Here is a 22043-nt window from a genome sequence, read left to right on the forward strand (position 1 = left end):
AAGTCATTTGCTGTCCAGTCATTTGACAGCTAAGCTGCTCCATTGGGTTTTCGTGGCTGTGGCCTTTCAGAAGCAAAGTACCAAGCCTTTCTTCCAAAGCTCTTCTGGGCAAGTTCAAACCACCAACCTTTCAGTTAGAAAGCAAGTGCTTAACTGTTTGTTCCACCCAGGGACAACTCTACCCACAAAACCAAAAATAAACCCATTGCCATTGAGTCAATTCCCTGTACTTACAAGTGCCCTCTAATCCAAGCAACTGGACTTCTCAATCTCTCCTTAATATACTTTTAACTCTCTCATCTCCAAACCTGAAACTATTTTTCTCCACGGAAAACACCCTTTTCTTTATCGTAGTCTGTCAAAATCTAACCCCTCCATCAAAGTCTACTTCAAATGCCACTCTCTTCCTGAAAGTTTAACCATTTCTTCTAGTCAAATCTAGATTCCCCCATCCTCTGAACTGCTTTAGTGTTTTATGTGTACCTCCCTCAAGGCCCTTACTACATATTTGTACCCTATTATAGACTGTAGCTTCTTGATGCTCACTGGGATGGGATTCTGGTTCTCTGCAACCCCACAATACCTGTCAGAGTACTTGTTAAGTAAAGAATCCTGGACTTGTGATAAGGCTCTAGGTCTGGAATTCCAACTCTGCCATATGTTGATATTATGTCTATGGACCAGTTATTTATGCGGGATAATATTCAAAATATTCAATAACTAGTACAGCAAAGACACCCACCAATCAGAACAATCAGACACTCTGAATATCAGCCCTATCTTTGTGCCTTCTCATCTATAAAATGATAAAGTTCTACCCACTTCACCTGGTAGTTGCATGGTCAAGTGTGATAATGCATGTGAAAGTATTTATAAAGTGTTAATGCCAGTGAAATTCAGGGTTGCTCCTGCTGTTTCCAGTGCATATGTGTGGGATTGGCTGTCCTGCCCTCAGCATCACCTGGCACACTGTTCTGCTCAGAGAAGGAAGCAAGCCAAGGAGTCGTTGATGAGTTGATCAGGACACAACAAATTTGAGAAATCTTACAGTCAGACTATTAGATCCCACAGAAGCTCAAAATGTTAGCTGCTTCAAGCATGGCCCCCTACCTTTTCAGTCCTGGAAAATAATCTATTTTTCAGTAGATAAGTTTTAGAAAATTGAATCTAAATATTTCTAGGAAGACTTTTGAACTTTAGTCTAAGCTTTTCTCACTTGTGTACACCTTAGTCTATTGCACAATGACCTTAAAATTTAAAATCCTTAAAGATATCTGCAGACCTCAAACTCATCTGATTGTCACTGTATGTCAAGAGCTGCTCTGCCCAGATGTGTGAATGCAGGAACTAAATGCCATACATTAACAAAGAATGGGGGGGAGGGTCTAATTCTTAGTTCTTTCCTTATCCTTAAAATATGTCTCTGCTTTCTACCTTTTTCTTAAAAACCAAACCAAACCAAACTCACTGCCGTCGGTTCGGATCCGACTCATAGCAACCCCTCCTTGGGTTTCCGAGGCAGTATCACAACAGAAATAGATTGCCCAGTCTTCCTTCTGAGGAGTGGCTGGTGGGTTCGAACTGCCAGACTTCTGGTTAGCAGTCAAATGCCTTAGGCACTACTCTATGCCACCAGAGCTCCCCTTTTTCCTAAAAACTGTGTTTATTTCCCCACCTTCAGCTCCCTACATCCTCTCACATCTCCAGATTCTGGGAATATAAATCGTTCATCATTTCTTCCTTCCAAAGGCACTTAACTCTTCCCCATAGTGAGTGCCCAAAGTTAGTGTTTTGGGATTTATTGTATCAATATCTGTTCTTATGTACTGTAATTTAAATTAACAAAATGGCCCCCATGCAATGTGTACAGCACGGTACAAGAGAATATAGGGAATTGAAAGGTAGTAGACCCAGCCCTTGACCTTGAAGGATCTCCACTTAATAGTACTATCATGAGTCATAAAATTACCATAGAAGCAGAATGACAAAATAACCAGGATAATAATTTGTAGCCCCTTAGCTGTGGGACCGTTGACAAATTACTTCTCTTGACTCTGTTTCTTCATTTGTGATAGCGAAAACATCTACCATGCAGAGTTGTAGGAAAAATGAGGAAGAATGACTGTAATATGGCCAAACCAATATCTAGTATGTAGTAGGTACTCAATATATGATGGGGATTATTATTATTAGTTTTGTCATCTAGTGTGCAGGCTAGCTCCAGAAGCCAACAAATGTTGAAGCAAAGGATGTGCCTTTTATTTTCATAACTCTTAGGGTAAGAGACAGTGGGATGTGCAGAAAGGGCAAGGTTTAAGTTAAAATACCAAAACTCAAGTCCCAACACTATTCATCAGATCTGTAACTTTTCTTAGGTTATATCTCCTTAATCTCTGTTTCCTTACCTATAAAATGAAAATACTCATCCCATAGGTTTATAAAGCTCAAATGAGATAATACCATGGGGGAAAAAATTCTATGGCATAAAGCACCAGTGAAGGTACATTACTAGTACTTCAAGAACAGAGTGAATGTTTTATGTGCCTACATGATGATTGTCAGATAGCCTAGATATTGGAACCCAAAAGCATCACAGTGGTTTGGACTCTGATCAGGACCTTGTTCTCCCCAAAAGATCTCAAAGCTCTTTCCTTATCTTAACTGATCTCCTGCTTATCTCTCTGCTAGGAGGGATGTGGTGGAGCATTATGAAACTCTCATTCTGCAAATGAGCAAACCAAGGCTCAGAAATGGTCAGGGTCATCCTGGGGCCAGATGGCCTGGGTTCATATCCCAGCTTTACCATATTCTGCTGTATAAACTTGGGCTAGTTACTTTACCCCTTTTTTGCATCAGTTTCTTTATGTATCAGATGTTATTGAGTTAATACATGTAAAGGTTGTTTTGATAGTGCCTAGTACATGGGAAGCAGAGAGAGAGAGAAAGAGAGTCAGGCTGACCATGAAAGTACTTCCAATCCTCACTTACCAACATGGTTAGGTTCCAAAGACCAATTTATTATGCAAAAATCAGTGTTAAGGAAAATGTAGCATGACCACATCAGATCACAAAGTGGAAGATGACTGCATCATTACGTAACTGCTAAATCACTGAAAATCATGGCCTACCCAAGTTGACATATAACCTTAACCATCACAGCCAGCATTACTCTTGCCTTGCATCTTACTGGCAGTCCTACATCATTAATGTACAAAATAAGTGGATAGATCTTTTTATTATTGTCATAAATGTGAAATGTCAGATAACAAGACAGTTGATAAGTGAGGGGTAAGTGTAGTTCATTTCTTCTGATCAGATGCTCTATTTCTTCCACCAAAATCAGCTGTATCTCCCTGTCTCTCATCTTCCCATTGTGAGTTTCAGTGTTGCATTTTGGATGTTTCTATAAAACAGTGGCAGAGCACAATACTTGGGATGTTTTGAAATACCTTCTTATTTGGTTCTTGGCTACTAAGTAGAGGGCAGTTTCTCTTTCCCTTCAGATAGTAGGAGATTCCTCCCTCACCTGTGCAGTTCTCTCTGTCAGAGTTGTTCCCCAAGTCTGCATACAGATTTGCTCTCTTGCACCTCAATAAATGCTAAGAAATTCATGTCTTGACAGTCTGAGGAGAAGAGTACACTAAAAGCCTAAGATCGGAAGGAACCTTGTAAGGCCACCAATGGACTCAGCCGTGGAGTGAGGCATGTTTAGGGAGAAATCAAGCTCAATCTTACTGGCACAGATGGTGTGACAAACCACACTGGTTTCTTTTGGTTATGCTTATCATTAAGTTTTTTAGGAAAAATTATATTCCAGTCTGGAATAGCCAAAGACTATTGAGGTCCAACCTTTGGTAGTATATTTACAAAGAGAAAAACAAAATTATGTTCTAAATCCAGCAAGACAAGTAAGAACAATTCATGTGTTATAGTGCTTTAAATTTACTAAGAATTTTGTATTTAATCAAATGTAATCTGATGCTCACTACAATCAAAGAAGGGAACAGGAGACTTGCAGAATAATTTCTGATTACAAAAGACCTCACTCAGGGAGAACAATGTGGAACAAAACTCAAAATCATAAAAAAAAGGGGGGGGGGCTCCGGGAGACCAGGTTTGCTGGTCTGACAGAGCCTGGTGGAACCCCTGAGACTATAGCCCCTAACTGCCCTTCAGGTCTGGAATTGAACCCACTCCTGTGGCTTCCAGCCAAACAAAAGACAGGCATATGAACTGAACATTAGGTAGATACACTCCTTGGTGAGATGAATCATGGGAGAATAGAAGGGCTGTGTATGCACAGGGAGACAGCTTAGGGGGCAGGAGTGCATGGAGGGAAGGACACAGGGAAGAGGTAACTGTGGGGAGGAAGTGAGAGGGGAGCTGTAACATTGTGGGAAATTGTAGTCAATGTCATGAGACAGTGTATGTGAACTGCTGTGTGGAAAATGAATTTGCTCTGTAAACTCACCCAAATCACAATAAAAATTAAAAAAAAAAAAAAAAAAAAACCTCACTCAGTTCCTTTTACTGTGCATGGTGCTGACTCGACGGCACATAACAACAACAACAACAACAGGACTGTTCATTGAGGAAAATTATAAGCAAAGGAAAGGACACTCTCTATGGTGTAGAGCATACTTTGTGATGAAACTGGATTCAGTGTATTCACATTTTCCGTCAACAAACACCAATTGCTGCAATTCTTTCATGCCCTGGAATGAGGTTAACAAGGCTTGTAAGTCTGATACCATCAAGTTATAAATTGAGGAGAAAAGAGAAGAAAAATAAAACTTCGAAAGGAGGCTGAGTTCATGACTAACCAATAATTTTGATAGCCCCTGTACTATTTTACTCTGTGATTATCTGGGAAATCCCCAAGTTGCTTCTTAGGACCTATTCAACTTGTTAAAAATATGCAAAAAAGGACCTATTTGGCCTGTTTAAAAATATGCAAAATAGACAAGATTTAAGTGATAGGAGGAGTGTGCTCCTGAGAGCAAGGTAAGACCCAAGCCCCAGATTAGCTAACCTGTTTTGTGTTTGTTGCTTATTTGGTTTGGCTGCCCCTTTGCTGGCCTCCTCCCTCCCAGACACCTGCTGGCAGCTCTCTGGGTTCCTCTAGGAAGCTGGGACAGGACCTGCCACTCATCTTCCCTTGCCAGGCACATTCCTGTGGTGCTCCTTTGGTGAGTGGTCATTGTTCATGAGCCAAGCAGGCTGCGTTGAAGGACAGCTCACCAAAGAATTGAGCTGTAGCATACCTACCCAGCTAGATAATTCAATTGTTCCCAGGGAGTTAGATGAGCTCCGGAGAAACAGCCATCCAGGATGTTCAGCTGGCACTTCCTTCAAGAAAACCTCTTAAAGTTCTCCCAGAGTCAGATCACTGGGTGTCCTGAGACCTGTCATGCCTCCTCCCTCCATTTGCCTTTTAGTTCACAGTTCTACCCTAGACCCCACTCACAGAATTGTGTCCAATTTGCAGAATCAAAGAGGACAGCTTCCCTCTTGTTATCTCAGACCCCTGATTATGGATTGGAACAGCCATCCCTGAGGAAAGCGGGCTGTGTTGCTCAACAGAAGCAATGCAGCTAAAAGCTGTTTTTCACTTTAGGCAATTTATGTGCTTGGTTAGGCATTTATAGATTGTAGTCGCTCATCCAGAAGAATCTAGGCCACTCTTTACATAGAGCTTCATGCTTCAGAAGAAAAGTTATGCCCAGGGAGCAGCGTCTCTGCTGCTGTCTCATTTGGCTGAGGGAGTGGAGACTTCTGCTGCAGGAAGAGGGAAGCGAGCCAACACATGGAGGCTGTGAGCTCTCAGGGCACTGGCGTTTTCATCCATGTGACCACTGACTCATAAGCTCTCTTGTCCTAGATAAATGGTGCTAGTTGTATCTGCCTTGTGGTACTGTCATGAAAAGCAGTGGGTTGTAGGGTTGGGCTCTCTAGGGGGAGTTTTACTGTAATTCCATCTCTGGGTGGTACAAATAACACACTCAGCTGCTAACCAGAAGACTGGAGGTTCACCCATAGTTGCCTCAGAAGAAAGTCCTGGTGATCTGCTTCCAAAAAAATCAGCCCTTGAAAACTGGAACACAGTTCTACTCTGCACTCAAGGAATTGCCACAAGTTGGGATTGACTCAACCGCAACTGGTACTGGTAATTCCAATGAGATTTAGGTTGGTCCATAAGAGTGTAGGATTTCTTGGAGAGAAAAAGTGATGTGGGGAGTGGGAGTGTGGGTAAGGGTTTATTTAGTCTTGCAGCACAGATGGCTGAAAGTCAGAGCCCTTCCCAATATAACCAGTCTTTACCCCACTAACCTCCTAAACCCTGAGGAGACAGCAGCATGATGGAAGCAGGTGCCAAGGAAAGAGGCCTGAGCTAGAGACCAGGAGACCCACTCCTATCCACTTGCCTCCATTTACCATCTCTGTGACCACAACCAAGGGTCAGTTCCTCATTCTTAAAATTAAGCCCATAGTCCCTGCTACCACACAGAGCTGTTGTGCAGGGCCAGTGTTCAACATAGGTGAAGCTATCCATTGATTGTAAGTGCTAGCAAAACAGTGTTCCCAGGTGTTCTCATTTCACTAGAAGAGTGTGGTTCTCTAGTCTCAGACCTGCTTCAAGCATGACTAGTGCGTGTACGTGCATGTTTTGTGTGTATGTGGGGGTGGTGGTACATGTGTGTATCTAGATGCCATACAGCTTCAAAATTCTACCCCTCCTTCCTGCTATGCCATTCTTGGAGCTCTTCTCTCTGAGCATAGAATGACCCTGGCAGGACCATGAAGACGTATCTATAGCATGGAGGATGAAGCACAGGCTGTGCTTATCCTTTCTGGGCTAGGAGTAGAGGGAGACCTAAGTAGATGAAACCACCTTTATCTAGGATAAAAAAAAAAAAAAAAAAAAACTCACTGCCATCAAGTTGAGTCAGCTCATAGCAACCCGTTTTGGGTTTCTTACTCCATAAAGCTTTACGGAAGTAGATTGCCCAGTCTTCCTTTCACAGAGTGACTGGTGGGTTCAAACCACCAACCTTCTGGTGAGCAGTCAAATAAATGCCTTAGGCACTGTACCACCAGAGCTCCTTAGGCAGATTTTTTCCTTCTCTGTGTCCCCAACCTTGGCTGTTGTACCATTGTTATCATCCTCTACAGGCTGGGTGGAAGTCAAGGGAAGAAGTGATACTGACCAATCCCTTTCCCCACTTTGGAAAAACTTTACTTAAGGGTCTGTTGCAGAAGTCTGAAATTACAGGTCATGGTAAAATTGAGGCTTATGTATTTAACCACGTCATAGTGTCCTCCTAGCCATTACAAAGGATTAAAAACTAATTGTAACCAAGATATTCAGAGCTCTATTAATTCCTGAACACTGTACTGTGCCAAGAAATAAAAAAAAAAAAAAAAATACTCTAAGACATCCACCTAATTGTAATTGGGGACCACACTGTCAGCCAGGCTATGCCAGAGGAAAAAGAACAGGGCTAGATTTTACAAGGAACCACGAGCTTCCCTTCTCCCCAAATTCTCACCTTAAAGTTTTTGTCCTTGGCTTAAAGCACTAACCACTTAAAGAAATCACTGTTGTGATGCAGGTGTTTCTGAGAGGATTCACCCATGAAGTTCTCTCCTCCAGAGGAATGTGCTGATCTGACTTAACTGCCCAGTCAGTTAGTAGATGAGTCAATGAGATGAGGCGTGAGGTAAGGAGTAAGGGGAACAAGGAGGATGCGCAGACTAGGTAGGAGGGGCTACAAAAGGGGGCTGGGACAGCAGCAACTCTTTTGACTTCAAGTCTGCTGATGAGAGCCTGCACCTGAGCTGACTGCAAGCTTCTCTTCCCAGCTCTGCATCCAATGCTTGAAACTGGCCACAGTGGGAGTATTTACACCACAGCAATCTGCAAACACTATACGTTACTCCTGCCTGAAGAACTGGTCGTTCTGAGCTACTGGCAGCAACTTAATCCTCATACTTGCCTACATATGCACCCTGATCCTGAGCAAATCACTTGCCTTATCCTGGTTATTCTGTTCCCTCCAGTCATGAGGGCTGGAGCCAAAAATGATCAGGTGGTGTGGGTCACATGTTTTAAGCTACTCAGGTAGAAGAAGCTATGAGAATTCAAAGTATGTATTACCACATTCTTTGTTCACATGCACTTCCTGACCCAGTTGCAACTGTAAACACTTAAAAACAAATAAAAGCAACAGCAACAAAATACTGGTGATGTTGTTATGTGCCATGGAGTCGGACCCGACTCACAAAGACCCCTCCTTGGGTTTCCAAGGCAGGATCACTACGGATGTAGATAGCCCAACCTTCCTTCCGAGGAGTGGCTGGTGGGATTGAACCGGCAGCCTTCTGGTCAGCAGTCAAATGCCTTAGGCACTATGCTACCAGAAACTAGTGAGCTTATTTTCAGCTCACTAATTTTTGCATACTCGTCAAACAGCATTTGAGTCTAATAATTTGGTCTTCTTGTCAAGTAGGTCTTGTTTTTTGGAACATTAATTGCATTTTTATACATTTAGAATTCTGGGTGTGTATTTGGATCCAGTTTATCCTTGTTTCTGGAAATACTGACTCCTCTTAGTAGCTTTAGCCCTACAATGAGCTCTAAATCCAACTTTACCCTGGTAGTTTTTTTAACTTTTTTTTTTTTTTAATTTGTGCTAAATATATAACAAAACTTTTGCCATTTCAACAGTGTTCCCATTACAGTTCAGTGGCATTGTGTTGTTCATCTTGAGCCACCATACTTTCCTGATCCTAGCTTTCCCATTACAATTTTCTGGCCCCTAGTTCCAACACACCTGTGATTTCATGTTACTCCCCCAATGCTGACAGCTTGCCTGTCCTCAATATATTAATTTCTGATACCTGCCTTTGGTATGCTAAAAATCCTTTCACATGCCAAAAGATATCCATGGAAACCAAAACAAAGGAGAAGAAAGAGGCTGTTCTGAAGTTTCTCTCTCGGGCTGGACACTTGTTTTCATGTTTCTGGTCCATTTTGCAGTGGGTAATTTCCATTGCATCTCTCAGAGAGGCCTTCACAGAGGAGAATTGCCCCCAACTCTTCAGCAAGAAGTAGTGCCTGGAATGCAACCCTTTCCAGCTTGCCCTCACAGAATTCCGGTCATCAGGAGCTGTTCATTACTCTCAGAGGCAAGCTCCTCACTTAAGACTAAGCCAAGGGAAGGAAGAACACAATTTGCAGTCCAATTTAGAGCCAGAGGCTGGACCAGATAGTCCAGTTCCAGGTCTTGTAGTTCTGGGTCACCTCCTCCGAGATATATCTGAAATGCTTCCTAAACTCCACTGGAGAGGATCCTTCCTTCTCTTAACTTTGCCATCATTCAGTGCAGTATCTGTGAGTTTCACTCCGAATTTTGACTGTCTGAGATTATTAGACATCTTGAATGTGTGACTTATTTCCCAGTGAGATGTGAGCTCCTTGGTGACATGAGTTTTCTTAATGCTCTTCAAATACCCTTTAATACCTAGTGCAGTGCCTGTAAGGAGCCTTGGGAACTCAACAATAAAGCGCTTGGCTTTATTAAGGTTCGTGGTTCATGGAACCCACTCAGTGGCTCTGTGGGAGAAAAGACCCTGTGATATGCTCATGTAAATATTGTGGCCTAGAAAGCCTTATAGGGCAGTTTTATTCTGTCACTTTGGGCCGCTATGAGTTGAAAATCGACAGCATCTAACAACAATAACAGTGCCTTCTACGTAGTAAGTTAACAATCAATACTTGCTAATTGTGTTAACAATCAATACTTGCTAATTGTGTCCAAAAAAATTGTTTAACTGAAGCAGAATGAAAAGTTTTTATAAAGAATAATGAAAGAGCTGCACCCTCTCACTGAGGAGTACAGAGAAGTTAGGCAACCACTTAACTGTGATGCATTGAATAGATAGATTGCTTGACTAGGTATCTAAAGTCATTTCATTTTGAGATTCTGTGATTCTATGAGGTGTAGCTGTTGTTAGCGTTGAGTCTGTCTAATGTTGGGAGATGGGTTGTTGGCTCCTAGACAAGTGAGCCTCCAGAAGCCACATGGCTTTTCTGTTTGCTCTGTGGAACAAATGGTCCACAGGTTGGGTGTGTCCTTAACTACTATGCTTTTCTAGCACCATGCATTCCTCTACAGGTCAAGTGATAGAATATGTAAGATCGACATTTTATACCTCACTGAGGTTTCAACGTGTTCAAGAAGTCTTTCCCTGAAGTGTAAGGAGAACCAGATGGGAATAAAAAAAATCCACAATTTATTTTCGATTGCACATTTTACTTATTAGAATTTTTAGCATGACACCCTACATTTTTATAAGCCTAAAGATGCAAACAAAATGAAATTATTCATTGAAATATTTAAATCAACTCACAGCAATTATATCAAAATAACAAAATAAAATCCGACAGCCTGGAAGATAGAGTCCTCTTGACCACCCACTTTGAAAATCTAACTTTAAAAGGGAGGCTTCTCCCCCTCAGAAGGAATAAGTGCACACTCTGTAAGATGAGGACAGGCAGGGAATGCATCCCCGCTGAGGGGGTGGTTGAGGAGGTTGAAGGGTGAGTGTAGGGCAGAGATATTGGTGAGGGTGAGTGTAAGTGAGCAGATCAATGCATCCTGTTACTGAAGAAGAACTGGGAAGGGAGAAGAAATGGAGTTTTGGACGTCCATGCAGAGATGGAGCCTTTTTCTCTGCTGTTATCCTCACCCCCTTTTCTGCCTCCTTTTGCAGAGTGAGTCATCCCTCCTAGCCTTACCATTTGCCAGCCCTCACCCCCACAGAGAGTGTGCAAGCATTAACAAGCCACAGGGTGGGAATGGCACTGAAACTGTGGAAGAAAAGGTGCAATGTAAAAGTAAAGTGTGAATATGATTGTGAACCTTGGCACAGCACCCTGGGTTCTTAGCTTGAAGGCAACTTTAAATAAGCAGTATCGATCAACCAAGGCTTACACACATTTTCAAAAATCACCAGAGTACAAAAGCTATTTGCCAAATGCACATTGGCTCCAACCCAGTGGCATCTCTTAGATTTGTAGCCCTAGGTGCTGGCAGTCATCAGCATCTAGGTAGTATTGTAGCCAAAGAGATCTTAAAGCTCAATGATTTTAGCCCCCCCCCCCGCCCCCATGTAATATTTGAATCCCCTATTCTGATAAATGATCATCCAGTGTGCAGCTTGGTTTAATGGAAAAAGCAGGGGTTCTGCAATCAAACAGATATGAAGCCAGATCCTAGCTCCTCCACTCATTGTCTCTTTGACCTAGAATGAATTCCTTAATCTTGCTAAGCCTTAATATCCTCAGCTATAAATTGTAAACAATATCAAAATTGCAGGGTTGTTGTGAGAAGTAGAAATAACATTGTTAAAGTGCTTCACACAGCCCTGGTACTTAGTAGGACTTAAACAATAACTGCTGTATCAGTTACAATAATGATTTCTAAATATCACTCTCCAGCCTCCTCTTGATTATCTCTGTGATGAGAATGCTTCTGGTGTTGGGCCATTCTGATGGTTAGAATTTTCTGCCACATATTATGCTTAGTTGTGTTTCTGTAGCTTCTTTCATCTATCAGCTTTGGTTTTGCCTTTGTGGCCCCACAGAACAAGTCTGAACCTTTTCCCACAAATAACATTTCAAATATTTGAGACAAATTCAGTGTCTCCCCTGAATCTTTTTTTTCTCTATAGTAAATTCTTTTAGTTCTTGAATTCTTCCGCATATGACTTGATTTTGATCTCAGCCAGGACTTTAGTCATATCTCTTCTTTTCAGATATGACCATTCATAGAAAGATGGTAGCCAGCCACAAAGGAGAGTTGAGGTAGCAAGTCCTAGGTCCATACTGAATAGCCAAGGACAATGTTTATAACTTATATGAAAATTCTAACTCATACCCTACAAAGATATCTCACAGTGTCTCCTGTTTTTTACCATAGTTTCACCACAGTGTTCTGGAATAAGTAGATTAAGCACATTACCTGATTTATGGTGTTTAGGAGGTCACTCCTGGCTACTGGGTAGAGAATGGATTGTAGGTGGACAAGAAGTGGACAAGAGTGTCAACAAAGAGATTGATTAGGTTATTGTATCATCGTGCATGCTATAACTAGGATGATGGCAGAGATGGAGAGAAAGGGAATATGTGAGAGAGAATATGTGAGTAGAATAAAGACTTGCTGATGGATTGGATGTGAGGGAAAGTGAAAAACCAGGGATGATTCCTAGGGTTTCTTTAGTTTGGGTAACTGAGAGGATGGTTGGTGGTGCTCTTTCCTAAAATGGCAAAGAATGGAAGAAGGATGGGTTGAGGGGTGGGGCATGTAGGAAAGGAGAGATCAGGAGTTTTGCTTGGATAAGTGAAGTTTGAAATGCCTATTTGAAATGCCACTTAGACATCTGAGTGAATATGGTAAGTTGGACATCTGAGTGAAAATGGTTAAGTTGCTAGGTATACTAATCTAATACTCAGAGCTGACAGTATGAGCTGGTAGTGATCAGCATCTAGACAGTATTTTAGCCAAAAGACTAGATGAGTTCACTGAGGGAGAGAAGGTTCACAAATGGATGTGGGGTTAGGACTAAGCCACGGAGCACACTGACATTTAAAATCTTTGCAGAGGAAGAGACAGAAAAAAGCCTGAGATACTGACAAAGTGGGTTGTTATGGGAGCCAAGAGAAGAAAGTAGCCCAAGAAAGAGAGTGAAGTGTATTGGATTGAATGCCACAGAGTCATGAAGTAAGATAAATAAAGGGAAATAACTCTTGAATGTGGCAATGTAGAGCTAGTTGGAGACCCTGAAAATCAAAGGTATAGTGAAATGATGGAGACAGAAGTGAAAACAAAATAATTAAAAAGTGAATGAGAAATAGAAAAGCAATGACAGTGATATTTTGCTTAAAACAGAACAGAGAAAAGAAGAGGGAGCTAGAGAGAATGAGAGTTTGTTCTTTATTTTGTTTCACATTGGAGATACTGACGCATGTTTAAATGCCAATGGAAACAAATCAGTAGAGAGAAAGAGAGAGAAGGGTAGATACCACAGGATAGAAAGAAGATAAATGCAGGGTCATTGTCCCTGGGAAAACAGCAAACTCAACACTGTGAATGTGTTAGCCTCTGAAAGGCCTTCCATGGCAACAGGACACAGCAGGGAGAGATGGGTGTTGGAGTGTGAGTGAGTTGGTGGATTTGGTGATGGGAAGGTGAGTGATGCTGTCAGTTCACTTATATTTTCTTGATGAAGTATTGTCTTTAGGTCATTAGCTGAGCATGAGACAGCTGTACAAGCCCAAATGTACTATGTCCTTCATTTACCATTTGGTACAATTGGAAAAGAATAAAAATGATAATGCATTTTGTATAATGTGCATTATAGAATGTATAATGTATATATAATATACACTATATAATGTATAATGTATTTTAAAGAGCTATTCAGAGGACAAAACAATTCTATCTTATTCTTTCATTTGATATTGCTCTCCTGAATCATTCAAGATCCCAGCAGGGAACAGAAATCACTGTTTAAATGAAGATACTTTAATGAAGGAACTACTTAGAGATGAGTATGGGATGATAAGATGTTGTACCCAGAGAGTCTCAGCAGCCTGAGTCATTTCCGCCATAAGGGTCAAAGGGTCAGAGAGATGAATAATGTTACTGAGTCCAGTGGAAGCTAGAGCCATAGAAAAGGCACCAGCCAATGGCATCATTCATCAAAAAGGCATGTGGCTACTATCACAGACCCCAAAGCAGAGAGGGGTGAGAAAGAACTTTCCTGGCCTCTCTCTTCTACCCTCTCTTGCTGGTGCTTCCCAAGGGCTGAATCCAGCTGAAAGCCGCTGGCAAGGGAGCCCGGGTGATGCAGGTGAGGCAATCTGTGTGGTTCCTGGAGGACAGACATTTGATCTGGCAGGGAATAACCAGCATAGTCCCTGACATTTCATGCCATCATTGTTGCAAAGATTTTGAAAACCACTCCAGGTGGCATTTTTATACCCAATGCCAGTATATAGAATGCATCTTATTATTTGGCACCAGCTGGGATTTGTAAAACCTAGCTAACCATGCTCTTCGAGTCAAGGCATCATGAATACTTGTAATTCATAAATAATCTCCGAATGTAATGTTTGCCCACAGTCTTCCTCCTTTATTTCCATCCAGAGGCATACTGCTCATGAAACTATGGAAGGTTATATTTCAGGGCCCTTCACTTACTTGCATGAAAAGAGTTCTGGTGGCAGAGTGTTTAAAGCATTTGGCTACTAACCAAAAGGTCACTGGTTTGAACCCACAAGCTACTCTGTGGGAGAAAGATAAAGCAGTCTGTTTCCATAAAGATTTACAGCCTTGGAAACCCTATGGGGCAGTTCTGCTCTGTCCTATGTGTTACTATGAGTCAGAATCAACTCAATGGCAGTGGGTGAGTCACTTGCATGAGCCCCTTCCAAGGCTGTAGGAAGACCTACAAACGTGTTCATATGCTCGTGTGTTGTAAATGTTTAAAATGTAATATTTGAAGAGCAATTACTAGGACTTCATCTTTTCTACTCTGACATTAGAGAGGACCCCTTCCCCCCAGTTGTATGAACTTTAGACCCCACAAAACCTGGGTCTGCTTTTGCTTTTAACAAAGACACAAGTGTATTGATGTAGGTTTTATCTCCTTTGCAAGCCTTTACCACCTTTGCAGAAGGTGGGGGGCTGGTTAATGAGCATCAAAATGGAAACTTGAGGAAAAGGAGAACACAGCAGAGGGTAAGAAGAGCAAAGAAGGGACAGTGTGTGGTACAAAGGGCGGCAAGTCATGGAGACACCCCACCTAACTCAGGTGCTGCTCTTTATATCTTCAGATGCAGATGGAAACCTGTGTCGAAGTAACCAACTGCTGCAAGTCATGCTGACCATGCACCGAATTATCATCTCCTCTGCTGAGCTGCTCCAGAAAGTTATCACCCTATATCCTTTAGCACAGTGACTGGCAATCGCAAAATGGCAACTTGTGAATGAATTTATTCAAAGGTGGTTTGAAATGTGTATTGCTGCTATCAAGCTTCCTTTGACGTTTGCTTTCATTTTTATTAGGTTGGAATAAACATGAGCGATAAACAAGTTCATATATCCTTTCAAGGGGTAGTGTGTGTGTGCATGTGTGCTTGTTCACAGACACACACACACACATATGTCTTCTATTGGAGGTGGCAATGTTATTGATGCTGATTGTTCCAAGGAGAAGTCAAAGAAATCAACATGCAAACACCATCTCCTTTCATATCTCTTGCTTGTAAAAAATGCTTTTCCTGTAGATTAATCAAAATTCATATTCATCCTGTGCAAAATGACAAGGATGTAAGCATGACTCAAATGACAAATTTAGTTCTGGCTTTCCTGTCCAATTCTTCAAGCTTCCTGAAGATCTGAAGAAAGCTTCCCGATGTTACAGCGTCTGGAGAATCTGCTGTGCCTTATTGCTACAGGCAGAGAAAAGTGACTGTGTGCCAAGCAAGCCGTGCTGTGTTTCCACTTTCTTATGGGGCGTGAATGGAGTGGGGTGAAGAAAGCACTTGCCTTCTCCCTCTCACTGGTGCCATTGTGAGCGATGGTCCTAAAGAAGACAGGGCTGTAGGTAAGGTGAGACGGTTTAGCACTTGAGGCCCGGGTCCCTGGTACTGACTCATGACGTGTGGCTGTTCTAATCCTTTGCCACTCTCTTAACTCCTCCCTTTTCATCTGTAGTACACAGAAAACTTTAATAGATTAATAAGTCCTTATCTCAAAGGACATGGAGTGGAGTGATAGGAAAGGTGCACATAATAGGAGGTATAGGTAATAAGGGGTGCCTTGTCCATAGAGAATTTAAAAACTATAATAAAACTGACTCAAAGTCTGTCTGCTTTTTTATTAACTGGCAATCCTAAACAATGTCAGTGGTTAAATACTCCTCCCTGAAAAAATTATTTGTCAGCCTAAGTACTAACTTATACCTGAGGTGGACAACTGCCCCACCTTGGTTCACCATGGGGCGCCTCCCCACGTGATGGAGTGGATCTCACTCTCCCCTTCCCAACACACACACATCTGTCACAGAATCTTACTCCATCAGTTATCTCTTCTCTCTCCTAAAGTTCTAAACTCTGCCTCTTCAATAGTGCTGGCCCCTCAGCTTAAAACATATTCAAGTCCCCCTAACCTAAAATTAAACTCTCAAGTCTACCTCCCTTCATTCAATTGTTAGGGTTTGAAATTTGATGGACAAATGTCTTGAAATAGTCTGCATTCACTGTCTCTAGTCCCTCAACTCCCACTCACTCCTGAACTCAGCTGTGGCCCTCAACCCTGTACTTTCCTCTGATGTCACCAGTGACATCCTAAGTGCCAAGCACAGCAGCTTTTTCCATCTTTGTTTAAGTTGACCTCCCAGAACATGGGCCTTTACTGAGAGCCCCCTGCCTGTTCACACTCCCCCTTCAGGGCTCCAAGAACTGCCCCTTCATGGCTCTCCTGCCTCACTGGCCATCACTTCCCTAGTTTTCCATCAAATGTCTTCTTTGAGCACCTCCTAAACGTGGGGAGAATGCCCTAGTTTTCTTCCCACTCTACTTTCCTCTGGGTGATTTATCATGAGAATTCCCACCATTTTTCCTCTCTGCTAATGATCTTCAAGTCTATATTACTCTCAATCAAATCAAACCTTTTTTTTTCCAGGTTTGGACTAGTTGTTCTACAGACGTTTCAGTCTTCTTCATAGGTTCAAGACCTAACTCATTAGCTCACCACCCCCACGTCACTACTCCCCCATTATTCTGCTTCACCCCTGTATTTCCATCTTCAGTCTCAGTTAACGGTGTTATCATCCATCGAGCTGCCCAAACCAGAAACGCCAGAAGCACTCTTGATTCTTCCCTGCCTTTCACCTCCTACACAGTCCACCACCTAATCCTAGGGATTCTACTTCAGATGACTGTTAACTGGTCTCTTCCCTCCATTATCATGGCACTTTCTCTGTCCTAGGCCTCTGTCCCATGCTAGTCTTCTTATCTATGTGGTTTCAACATGCACCGTCAGAATGGACATTTAAAGAGAAGGAATGATAAACTGCATAAAAGTCACCGTACTGGTTTAATATATCCACTTGGTTGTTTTTTAACAGGAAGTGTGCTTATTGTGCCTCCCCCAAGAAAAAGAATGAAAATTTCAACAGCCAGTTCAGGAGGTTCCCTCCCGTTCCCTATTCACGTGACTCCCAAAGGTACTTTTCTAGAAAGCAAATTGAGTAGGCTATCACTTCAGAGCCTCTACAGACCACAGGGTTAATTCCAGACCCCTCAGCTCAGCAGACAAAGGTCCTCCACAGTCTGACCCCAGCATGTCCCTCTTGCTTCATCCTCTGCCTCTCTTAGAAACACTTTTCCTCCCACACTGAACTTCTCAATACACCAGACATAATAGGTCCTCTTAAAATTCTTTTGCCTGGAATGCCTTTTCCTCCTCCTTTGCCTGGCAAATTCTCTCCTTTTCAGACTCTTCTGTGAAGGTTTCCCTGACTATTTCAGCCGTCCTCCTTTTAAAAATACATCTAATATAACCCTTGGCATAACATACTATAACTTATCTAATTACTAGTCGGTCTTTTCTCCTAGACTGTGTGTTCCTCAAGGACCAGGGCCATGCCTTATTTATCTGTGTTCTTTAGAATGTAGCTCAGTGCCCATCTCATGGTTGTGCTTGTGGTTGTGGTTGTTAGTTGCTGTAGCATCAGCCCCAACTCTTGACAACCTTATGTATAACAGAATGAAACATTGTCCAGTCTTGTGCCATCTTGTATCATGATTATTGTTATTAGTTATTTGTTGTCATGGGGTCGATTCTGACTTCTGTAGACTCCATGTGTTACAGAGTAGAATTGCTCCATAGAGTTTTCTAGGTTGTTATTGTTGCTAGGTTGTTATTGTTACTGAACTGACTCAAGTAAGTTCTGAGTCATTGTGACCCCATGTACAACAGGACAAAACACTGCTTGATCCTGCACCATTTTCACAATCCTTGCTACGCTTGAGCCCATCACCACAGCCACTGTGTCAATCCGTCTCATTAAGGGTCTTTCGCTTTTTTGCTGACCCTCTACTTACCAAGCATTATATCCTTCTCCAGGAACTGGTTCCTCTTGATAACATGTCCAAAGTATGTGAAACTTAAGTCTTGTTATCTTCATGTCTAAGGATCATCATTCTAGCTGTAATTCTCCTAAGACAAATTTGTTCATTCTCCTGGCAGTCCATGGTATATTCAATATTCTTTGCCATAAGGTTTTCTTGGTTGTAGGAGACAATAAATATTGAATTAGTATGAGTGCAAAACACTGGGATATAGAAAAATATCTCTCAGAACTTTTATGTGAGGAATCTGGGTTCTGTGCCCTGGCTTTGCTCACATTAAGAAGTAACTTGTAGTGTAGGAAGTAACTCTAAGAAGAGAGCATGAAATAAGACTTCCTGTAATAGAAATCTGGGTTAAATACTGAAAGCAAAACTATTTTTTTCCTTCATGCTTAATTTCCCTTTTCTCTGACCTGGTAGTAATAGAATTGTTAGTTAAATGAGCTCCAATGGTTTCCTATTTTTCCATTATTAAAAGAGAGAAATCAAAAGTATGTTTTGAGTACTTCTGGTGCCTGAAAAGTACAGTCATAACTATACTGGTACTTTATAGCCACAGCAGTGGCGATGATGAGAAGACAAAGGTGTGGAGTCTAAGGCTTTCAGGAAGCAATGAAGTTTTTCCCAGGGCAGATAGATCCCTGAGCCTCTTGCTCCTCGCCTATTTCTTCCTTCATCTCCTGAAGCTGAGAAAGTGCCTGTCTGTGCTATGGCAGATAGGCTCTTCTGTCCACTGGAGGATTCTGTACCTGCCCTTCTGAATGCGTTCTGAGTGCTCTACTGGAGAATGACCCTGGATTCACACAGATGGCACTGCCCTAGATGCAGCCGGCACGCACCGTCAGAATGAACATTTAAAGGGAAAGACAAGGCACAAGCGTGGAGGAAGATAAACCCCACAGTAAAAGTCACCATGTCAATGTAATATATCCACTTAATTGTTTTCAATGTGTGTTTATTATGACTTCTTTTGCAAATGAAGAGAAATAAAAAGCTCAACACAGAGATCAAATAATAAAAATATAAACACTGAAGAATACTTATCTAGAATGTACTTTATACTTAAATCTCTTTGAATTGAAGTGATACATTTCCTGGTGGTCTGCCATAAAGAAATGTAAAGTCATTTCATTCCCACTTTTGCCTTTTACGCCCAAGAAAGACAGGCATCAGAACATTTACATTTAGGAAATTTGCTAATTGCTTGGACTTATTTTTTATTACCTTTGTTGATATGTGTGTGTGTGTGAGTGTATAGGCAATTATTTTTTTGTTGTTGTTTAGTTTTATTTTTTGGTGCTTTCAAGGACAGATTTTAGAGGCAGTAAAACTTTTTAAAATTTAATTATTTAAATTAGAAGTCATTTTCTTAAAACTCCAAATTTCACAACCACAGTTCTTCAGAGTTTTTAGATTTAGCTTGCAAATCTTATTATTCTTTCCAGAAGCCTAGCATATTTCAGAAAGCATTTTTAAGGAGTCTTGAAATATGCTAGGTTAATTTGAATAATGTTAATTAATTAAATATCTGCAATGGTTTTAAACTACAACTAGGAATTTAACATCTGAGATTATTTTTAAATGCTTCAGATGCCTTCCTGAATTCTAAATAATTTTTATAACTCTAATAAAGTTATGAACAATAATGTTAACATGATCTTAGATGTTCCAAAGCTGTGCATAAACTTAATAAGATTTCAATTTACAACCACAAGTCTAAATCACTCAATTATATGTTCCAAATTGAAATTCCAAGGCTATAATTGTAATATGCTTTTAAATATTACAGTCATATAAAATTTCAAAATGCATAAATTCAAAATGCATAAATGAAAAACATCAGGACTATGATTTTGTTTCTAAGTTTTCCAAGGATTAAAATGTGTGCATACTCACCTAAGGAAGACCACTGCTATCTCAGTTCATTGAGATCTCTTCCGGGTTGCTCATTGGATCCATGTCAGCCCCCCTGATGGGCTGTAATCTCTATATGAACAGATTGCCAGGTCTTTCTCCTGTGAGTAGGTTCACACCAACCTTTCAGTTAGCAATCAAACGTTTAACTATTGTGCCACCAGGGCTCCTTTTACAGTTATTGGGCCATAATTTTCAGAGCTTAAGGAGGTTATGATCTTGCAGAGCACACAGCCCTTGTATCCTTATTCCTCTGTCTGCTGATGGAAGATGGCAGGATCCATCCAGGTTCATCACTGGATTGGATTTTGCATATCTTTGACTCTTGAATAAATATTCTTTCCATATACAGTAAAACCTGTGAAAACTGGAACCTATGTAAGGCATAAACCTGTCAGAGAAGGAAAATTCAAATGTTTTTCACTAATAGAGAGTGATAGAAAAATGGTAAGACTGTACTCTGTCAAAAGCAGAAAACTTGCAAGGCTTAGAAAAACAAGACAGTCATGTTGAATTCCAGCTCTCACAGGTTTTCACTGTACCTATAGACATACATGAGGGTGATGGGCTCTTATGTTCTTCCATATTCTTAGAAGGACATAATTTTCCTGGAATATGCAGAATGATGTGGCTCCTTACTGCAATATCCAGTTGTATTTTGGATTACTCGCATGGCTAGCCCTGGTGATGCAATAGTTAAGCGATCAGCAACTAACCTGAAAGTATTTCCATAAAGGTTAAAGTTAGAGGAAACCCTATAGGGCAATTAATGCTCTGCCCTGTAGGGTCAGTATGAGTCAGAATTAACTCAAGGGCAATGAGTTTGGTTTTTTATGTGTGTTTGTATGACTTGTCATCATTCTACTGAGCTCCTCTCTGTGTATATTACAGTTGTCACATTCTTGTTCTTAATTACCAATGACAATATGTCTGTATATGTATTCCTTCTACTTCTGGTCTACTGTGCAAATTATCAGTTACTAGAAACATTTTGGAGGAGCTCTGGTGGTGTAGTGCCTAGGGCACTTAACTGCTAACCAGAAGGCTGGTGGTTCAAACCCACCAGCCACTCCTCGGAAGAAAGGTTGGGCAATCTACTTCCATAATGATACTGCCTCAGAAACCCAAGAAGGGGTTACTGTGAGTTGGATCTGACTTGATGGCACTAAGTTGTTTTTTTGTTTTGTTTTGTTTTTTGGTTTAGAAACATTTTGAGGAGCCTGGAGGTACATTAGTTAAGCACTTGGCTGCTAAGTGAAAAGTCCATGGTTCAAACCCACCAACCATTTCACAGGGGAAAGATGTGGCAGTTTGCTTCTGTAAAGATTACACCCTTGGAAACCCTATGGGCAATTTTACTCTGCCCTATGGAGTTGTTATAGGGTTGCTATGAGTTGAAACAAAAAACCAAACCCACAGCCATCAAGTCATTTCTGACTAATAGCAACCCCATTGGGTTTCCAAGGCTTTAAATCTTTACGGAAGTAGATTGCCTCATCTTCCTCCCATGGAGCAGCTGGTGGATTTGACCGCTGACCTTGTAGTTAGCAGTCAGATACCTTACACATGGCACCACCAGAGCTCCTTTTATGAGTTGAAATAGACTCAACAGAAATGAATGTCTTTTTGTCATTGTTTCAGTTTTTGGGTTTTTCTTTTTAGAAGCATTTTAAGATGAAAAAGAGTTTTGCTTCATAACTTGTCTCAGGTTCCAAGTCTCTTGCCCCTTCTTAACTTGTGTGGGTCACCTGTTATGAGACCTTTCCACACTATTGAATTCCTAATTCCAGTTCTGCAAAGAAGCTGCTGCAACCTCCTTCCATAGCCCATTTCAGCATGGGCTAGGTAGTCACCCTCCTAGGTGATACCAGCATACAGCTCCAACCATCAGGCTGCATTTTATCCTATGGCCAGGAAGACATAA

General features: G+C 41.4%; 1 protein-coding gene across 1 annotated transcript in view; it reads left to right on the top strand.

Moving 5' to 3' along the window:
- RASGRP1 (RAS guanyl releasing protein 1) overlaps positions 1–22043 on the top strand; it is a 74637-nt gene that overhangs the window by 26023 nt on the left and 26571 nt on the right. The window contains 1 exon segment of the mRNA XM_007940464.2: positions 14903–15008. Within this exon segment, the coding sequence (XP_007938655.2) occupies positions 14903–15008 (106 nt within the window).

Source organism: Orycteropus afer, unplaced genomic scaffold (genome assembly GCF_000298275.1).
Source record: "Orycteropus afer afer isolate SDZICR_OR568_19922 unplaced genomic scaffold, OryAfe1.0 scaffold00068, whole genome shotgun sequence".
NCBI classification, from domain to species: domain Eukaryota; kingdom Metazoa; phylum Chordata; class Mammalia; order Tubulidentata; family Orycteropodidae; genus Orycteropus; species Orycteropus afer.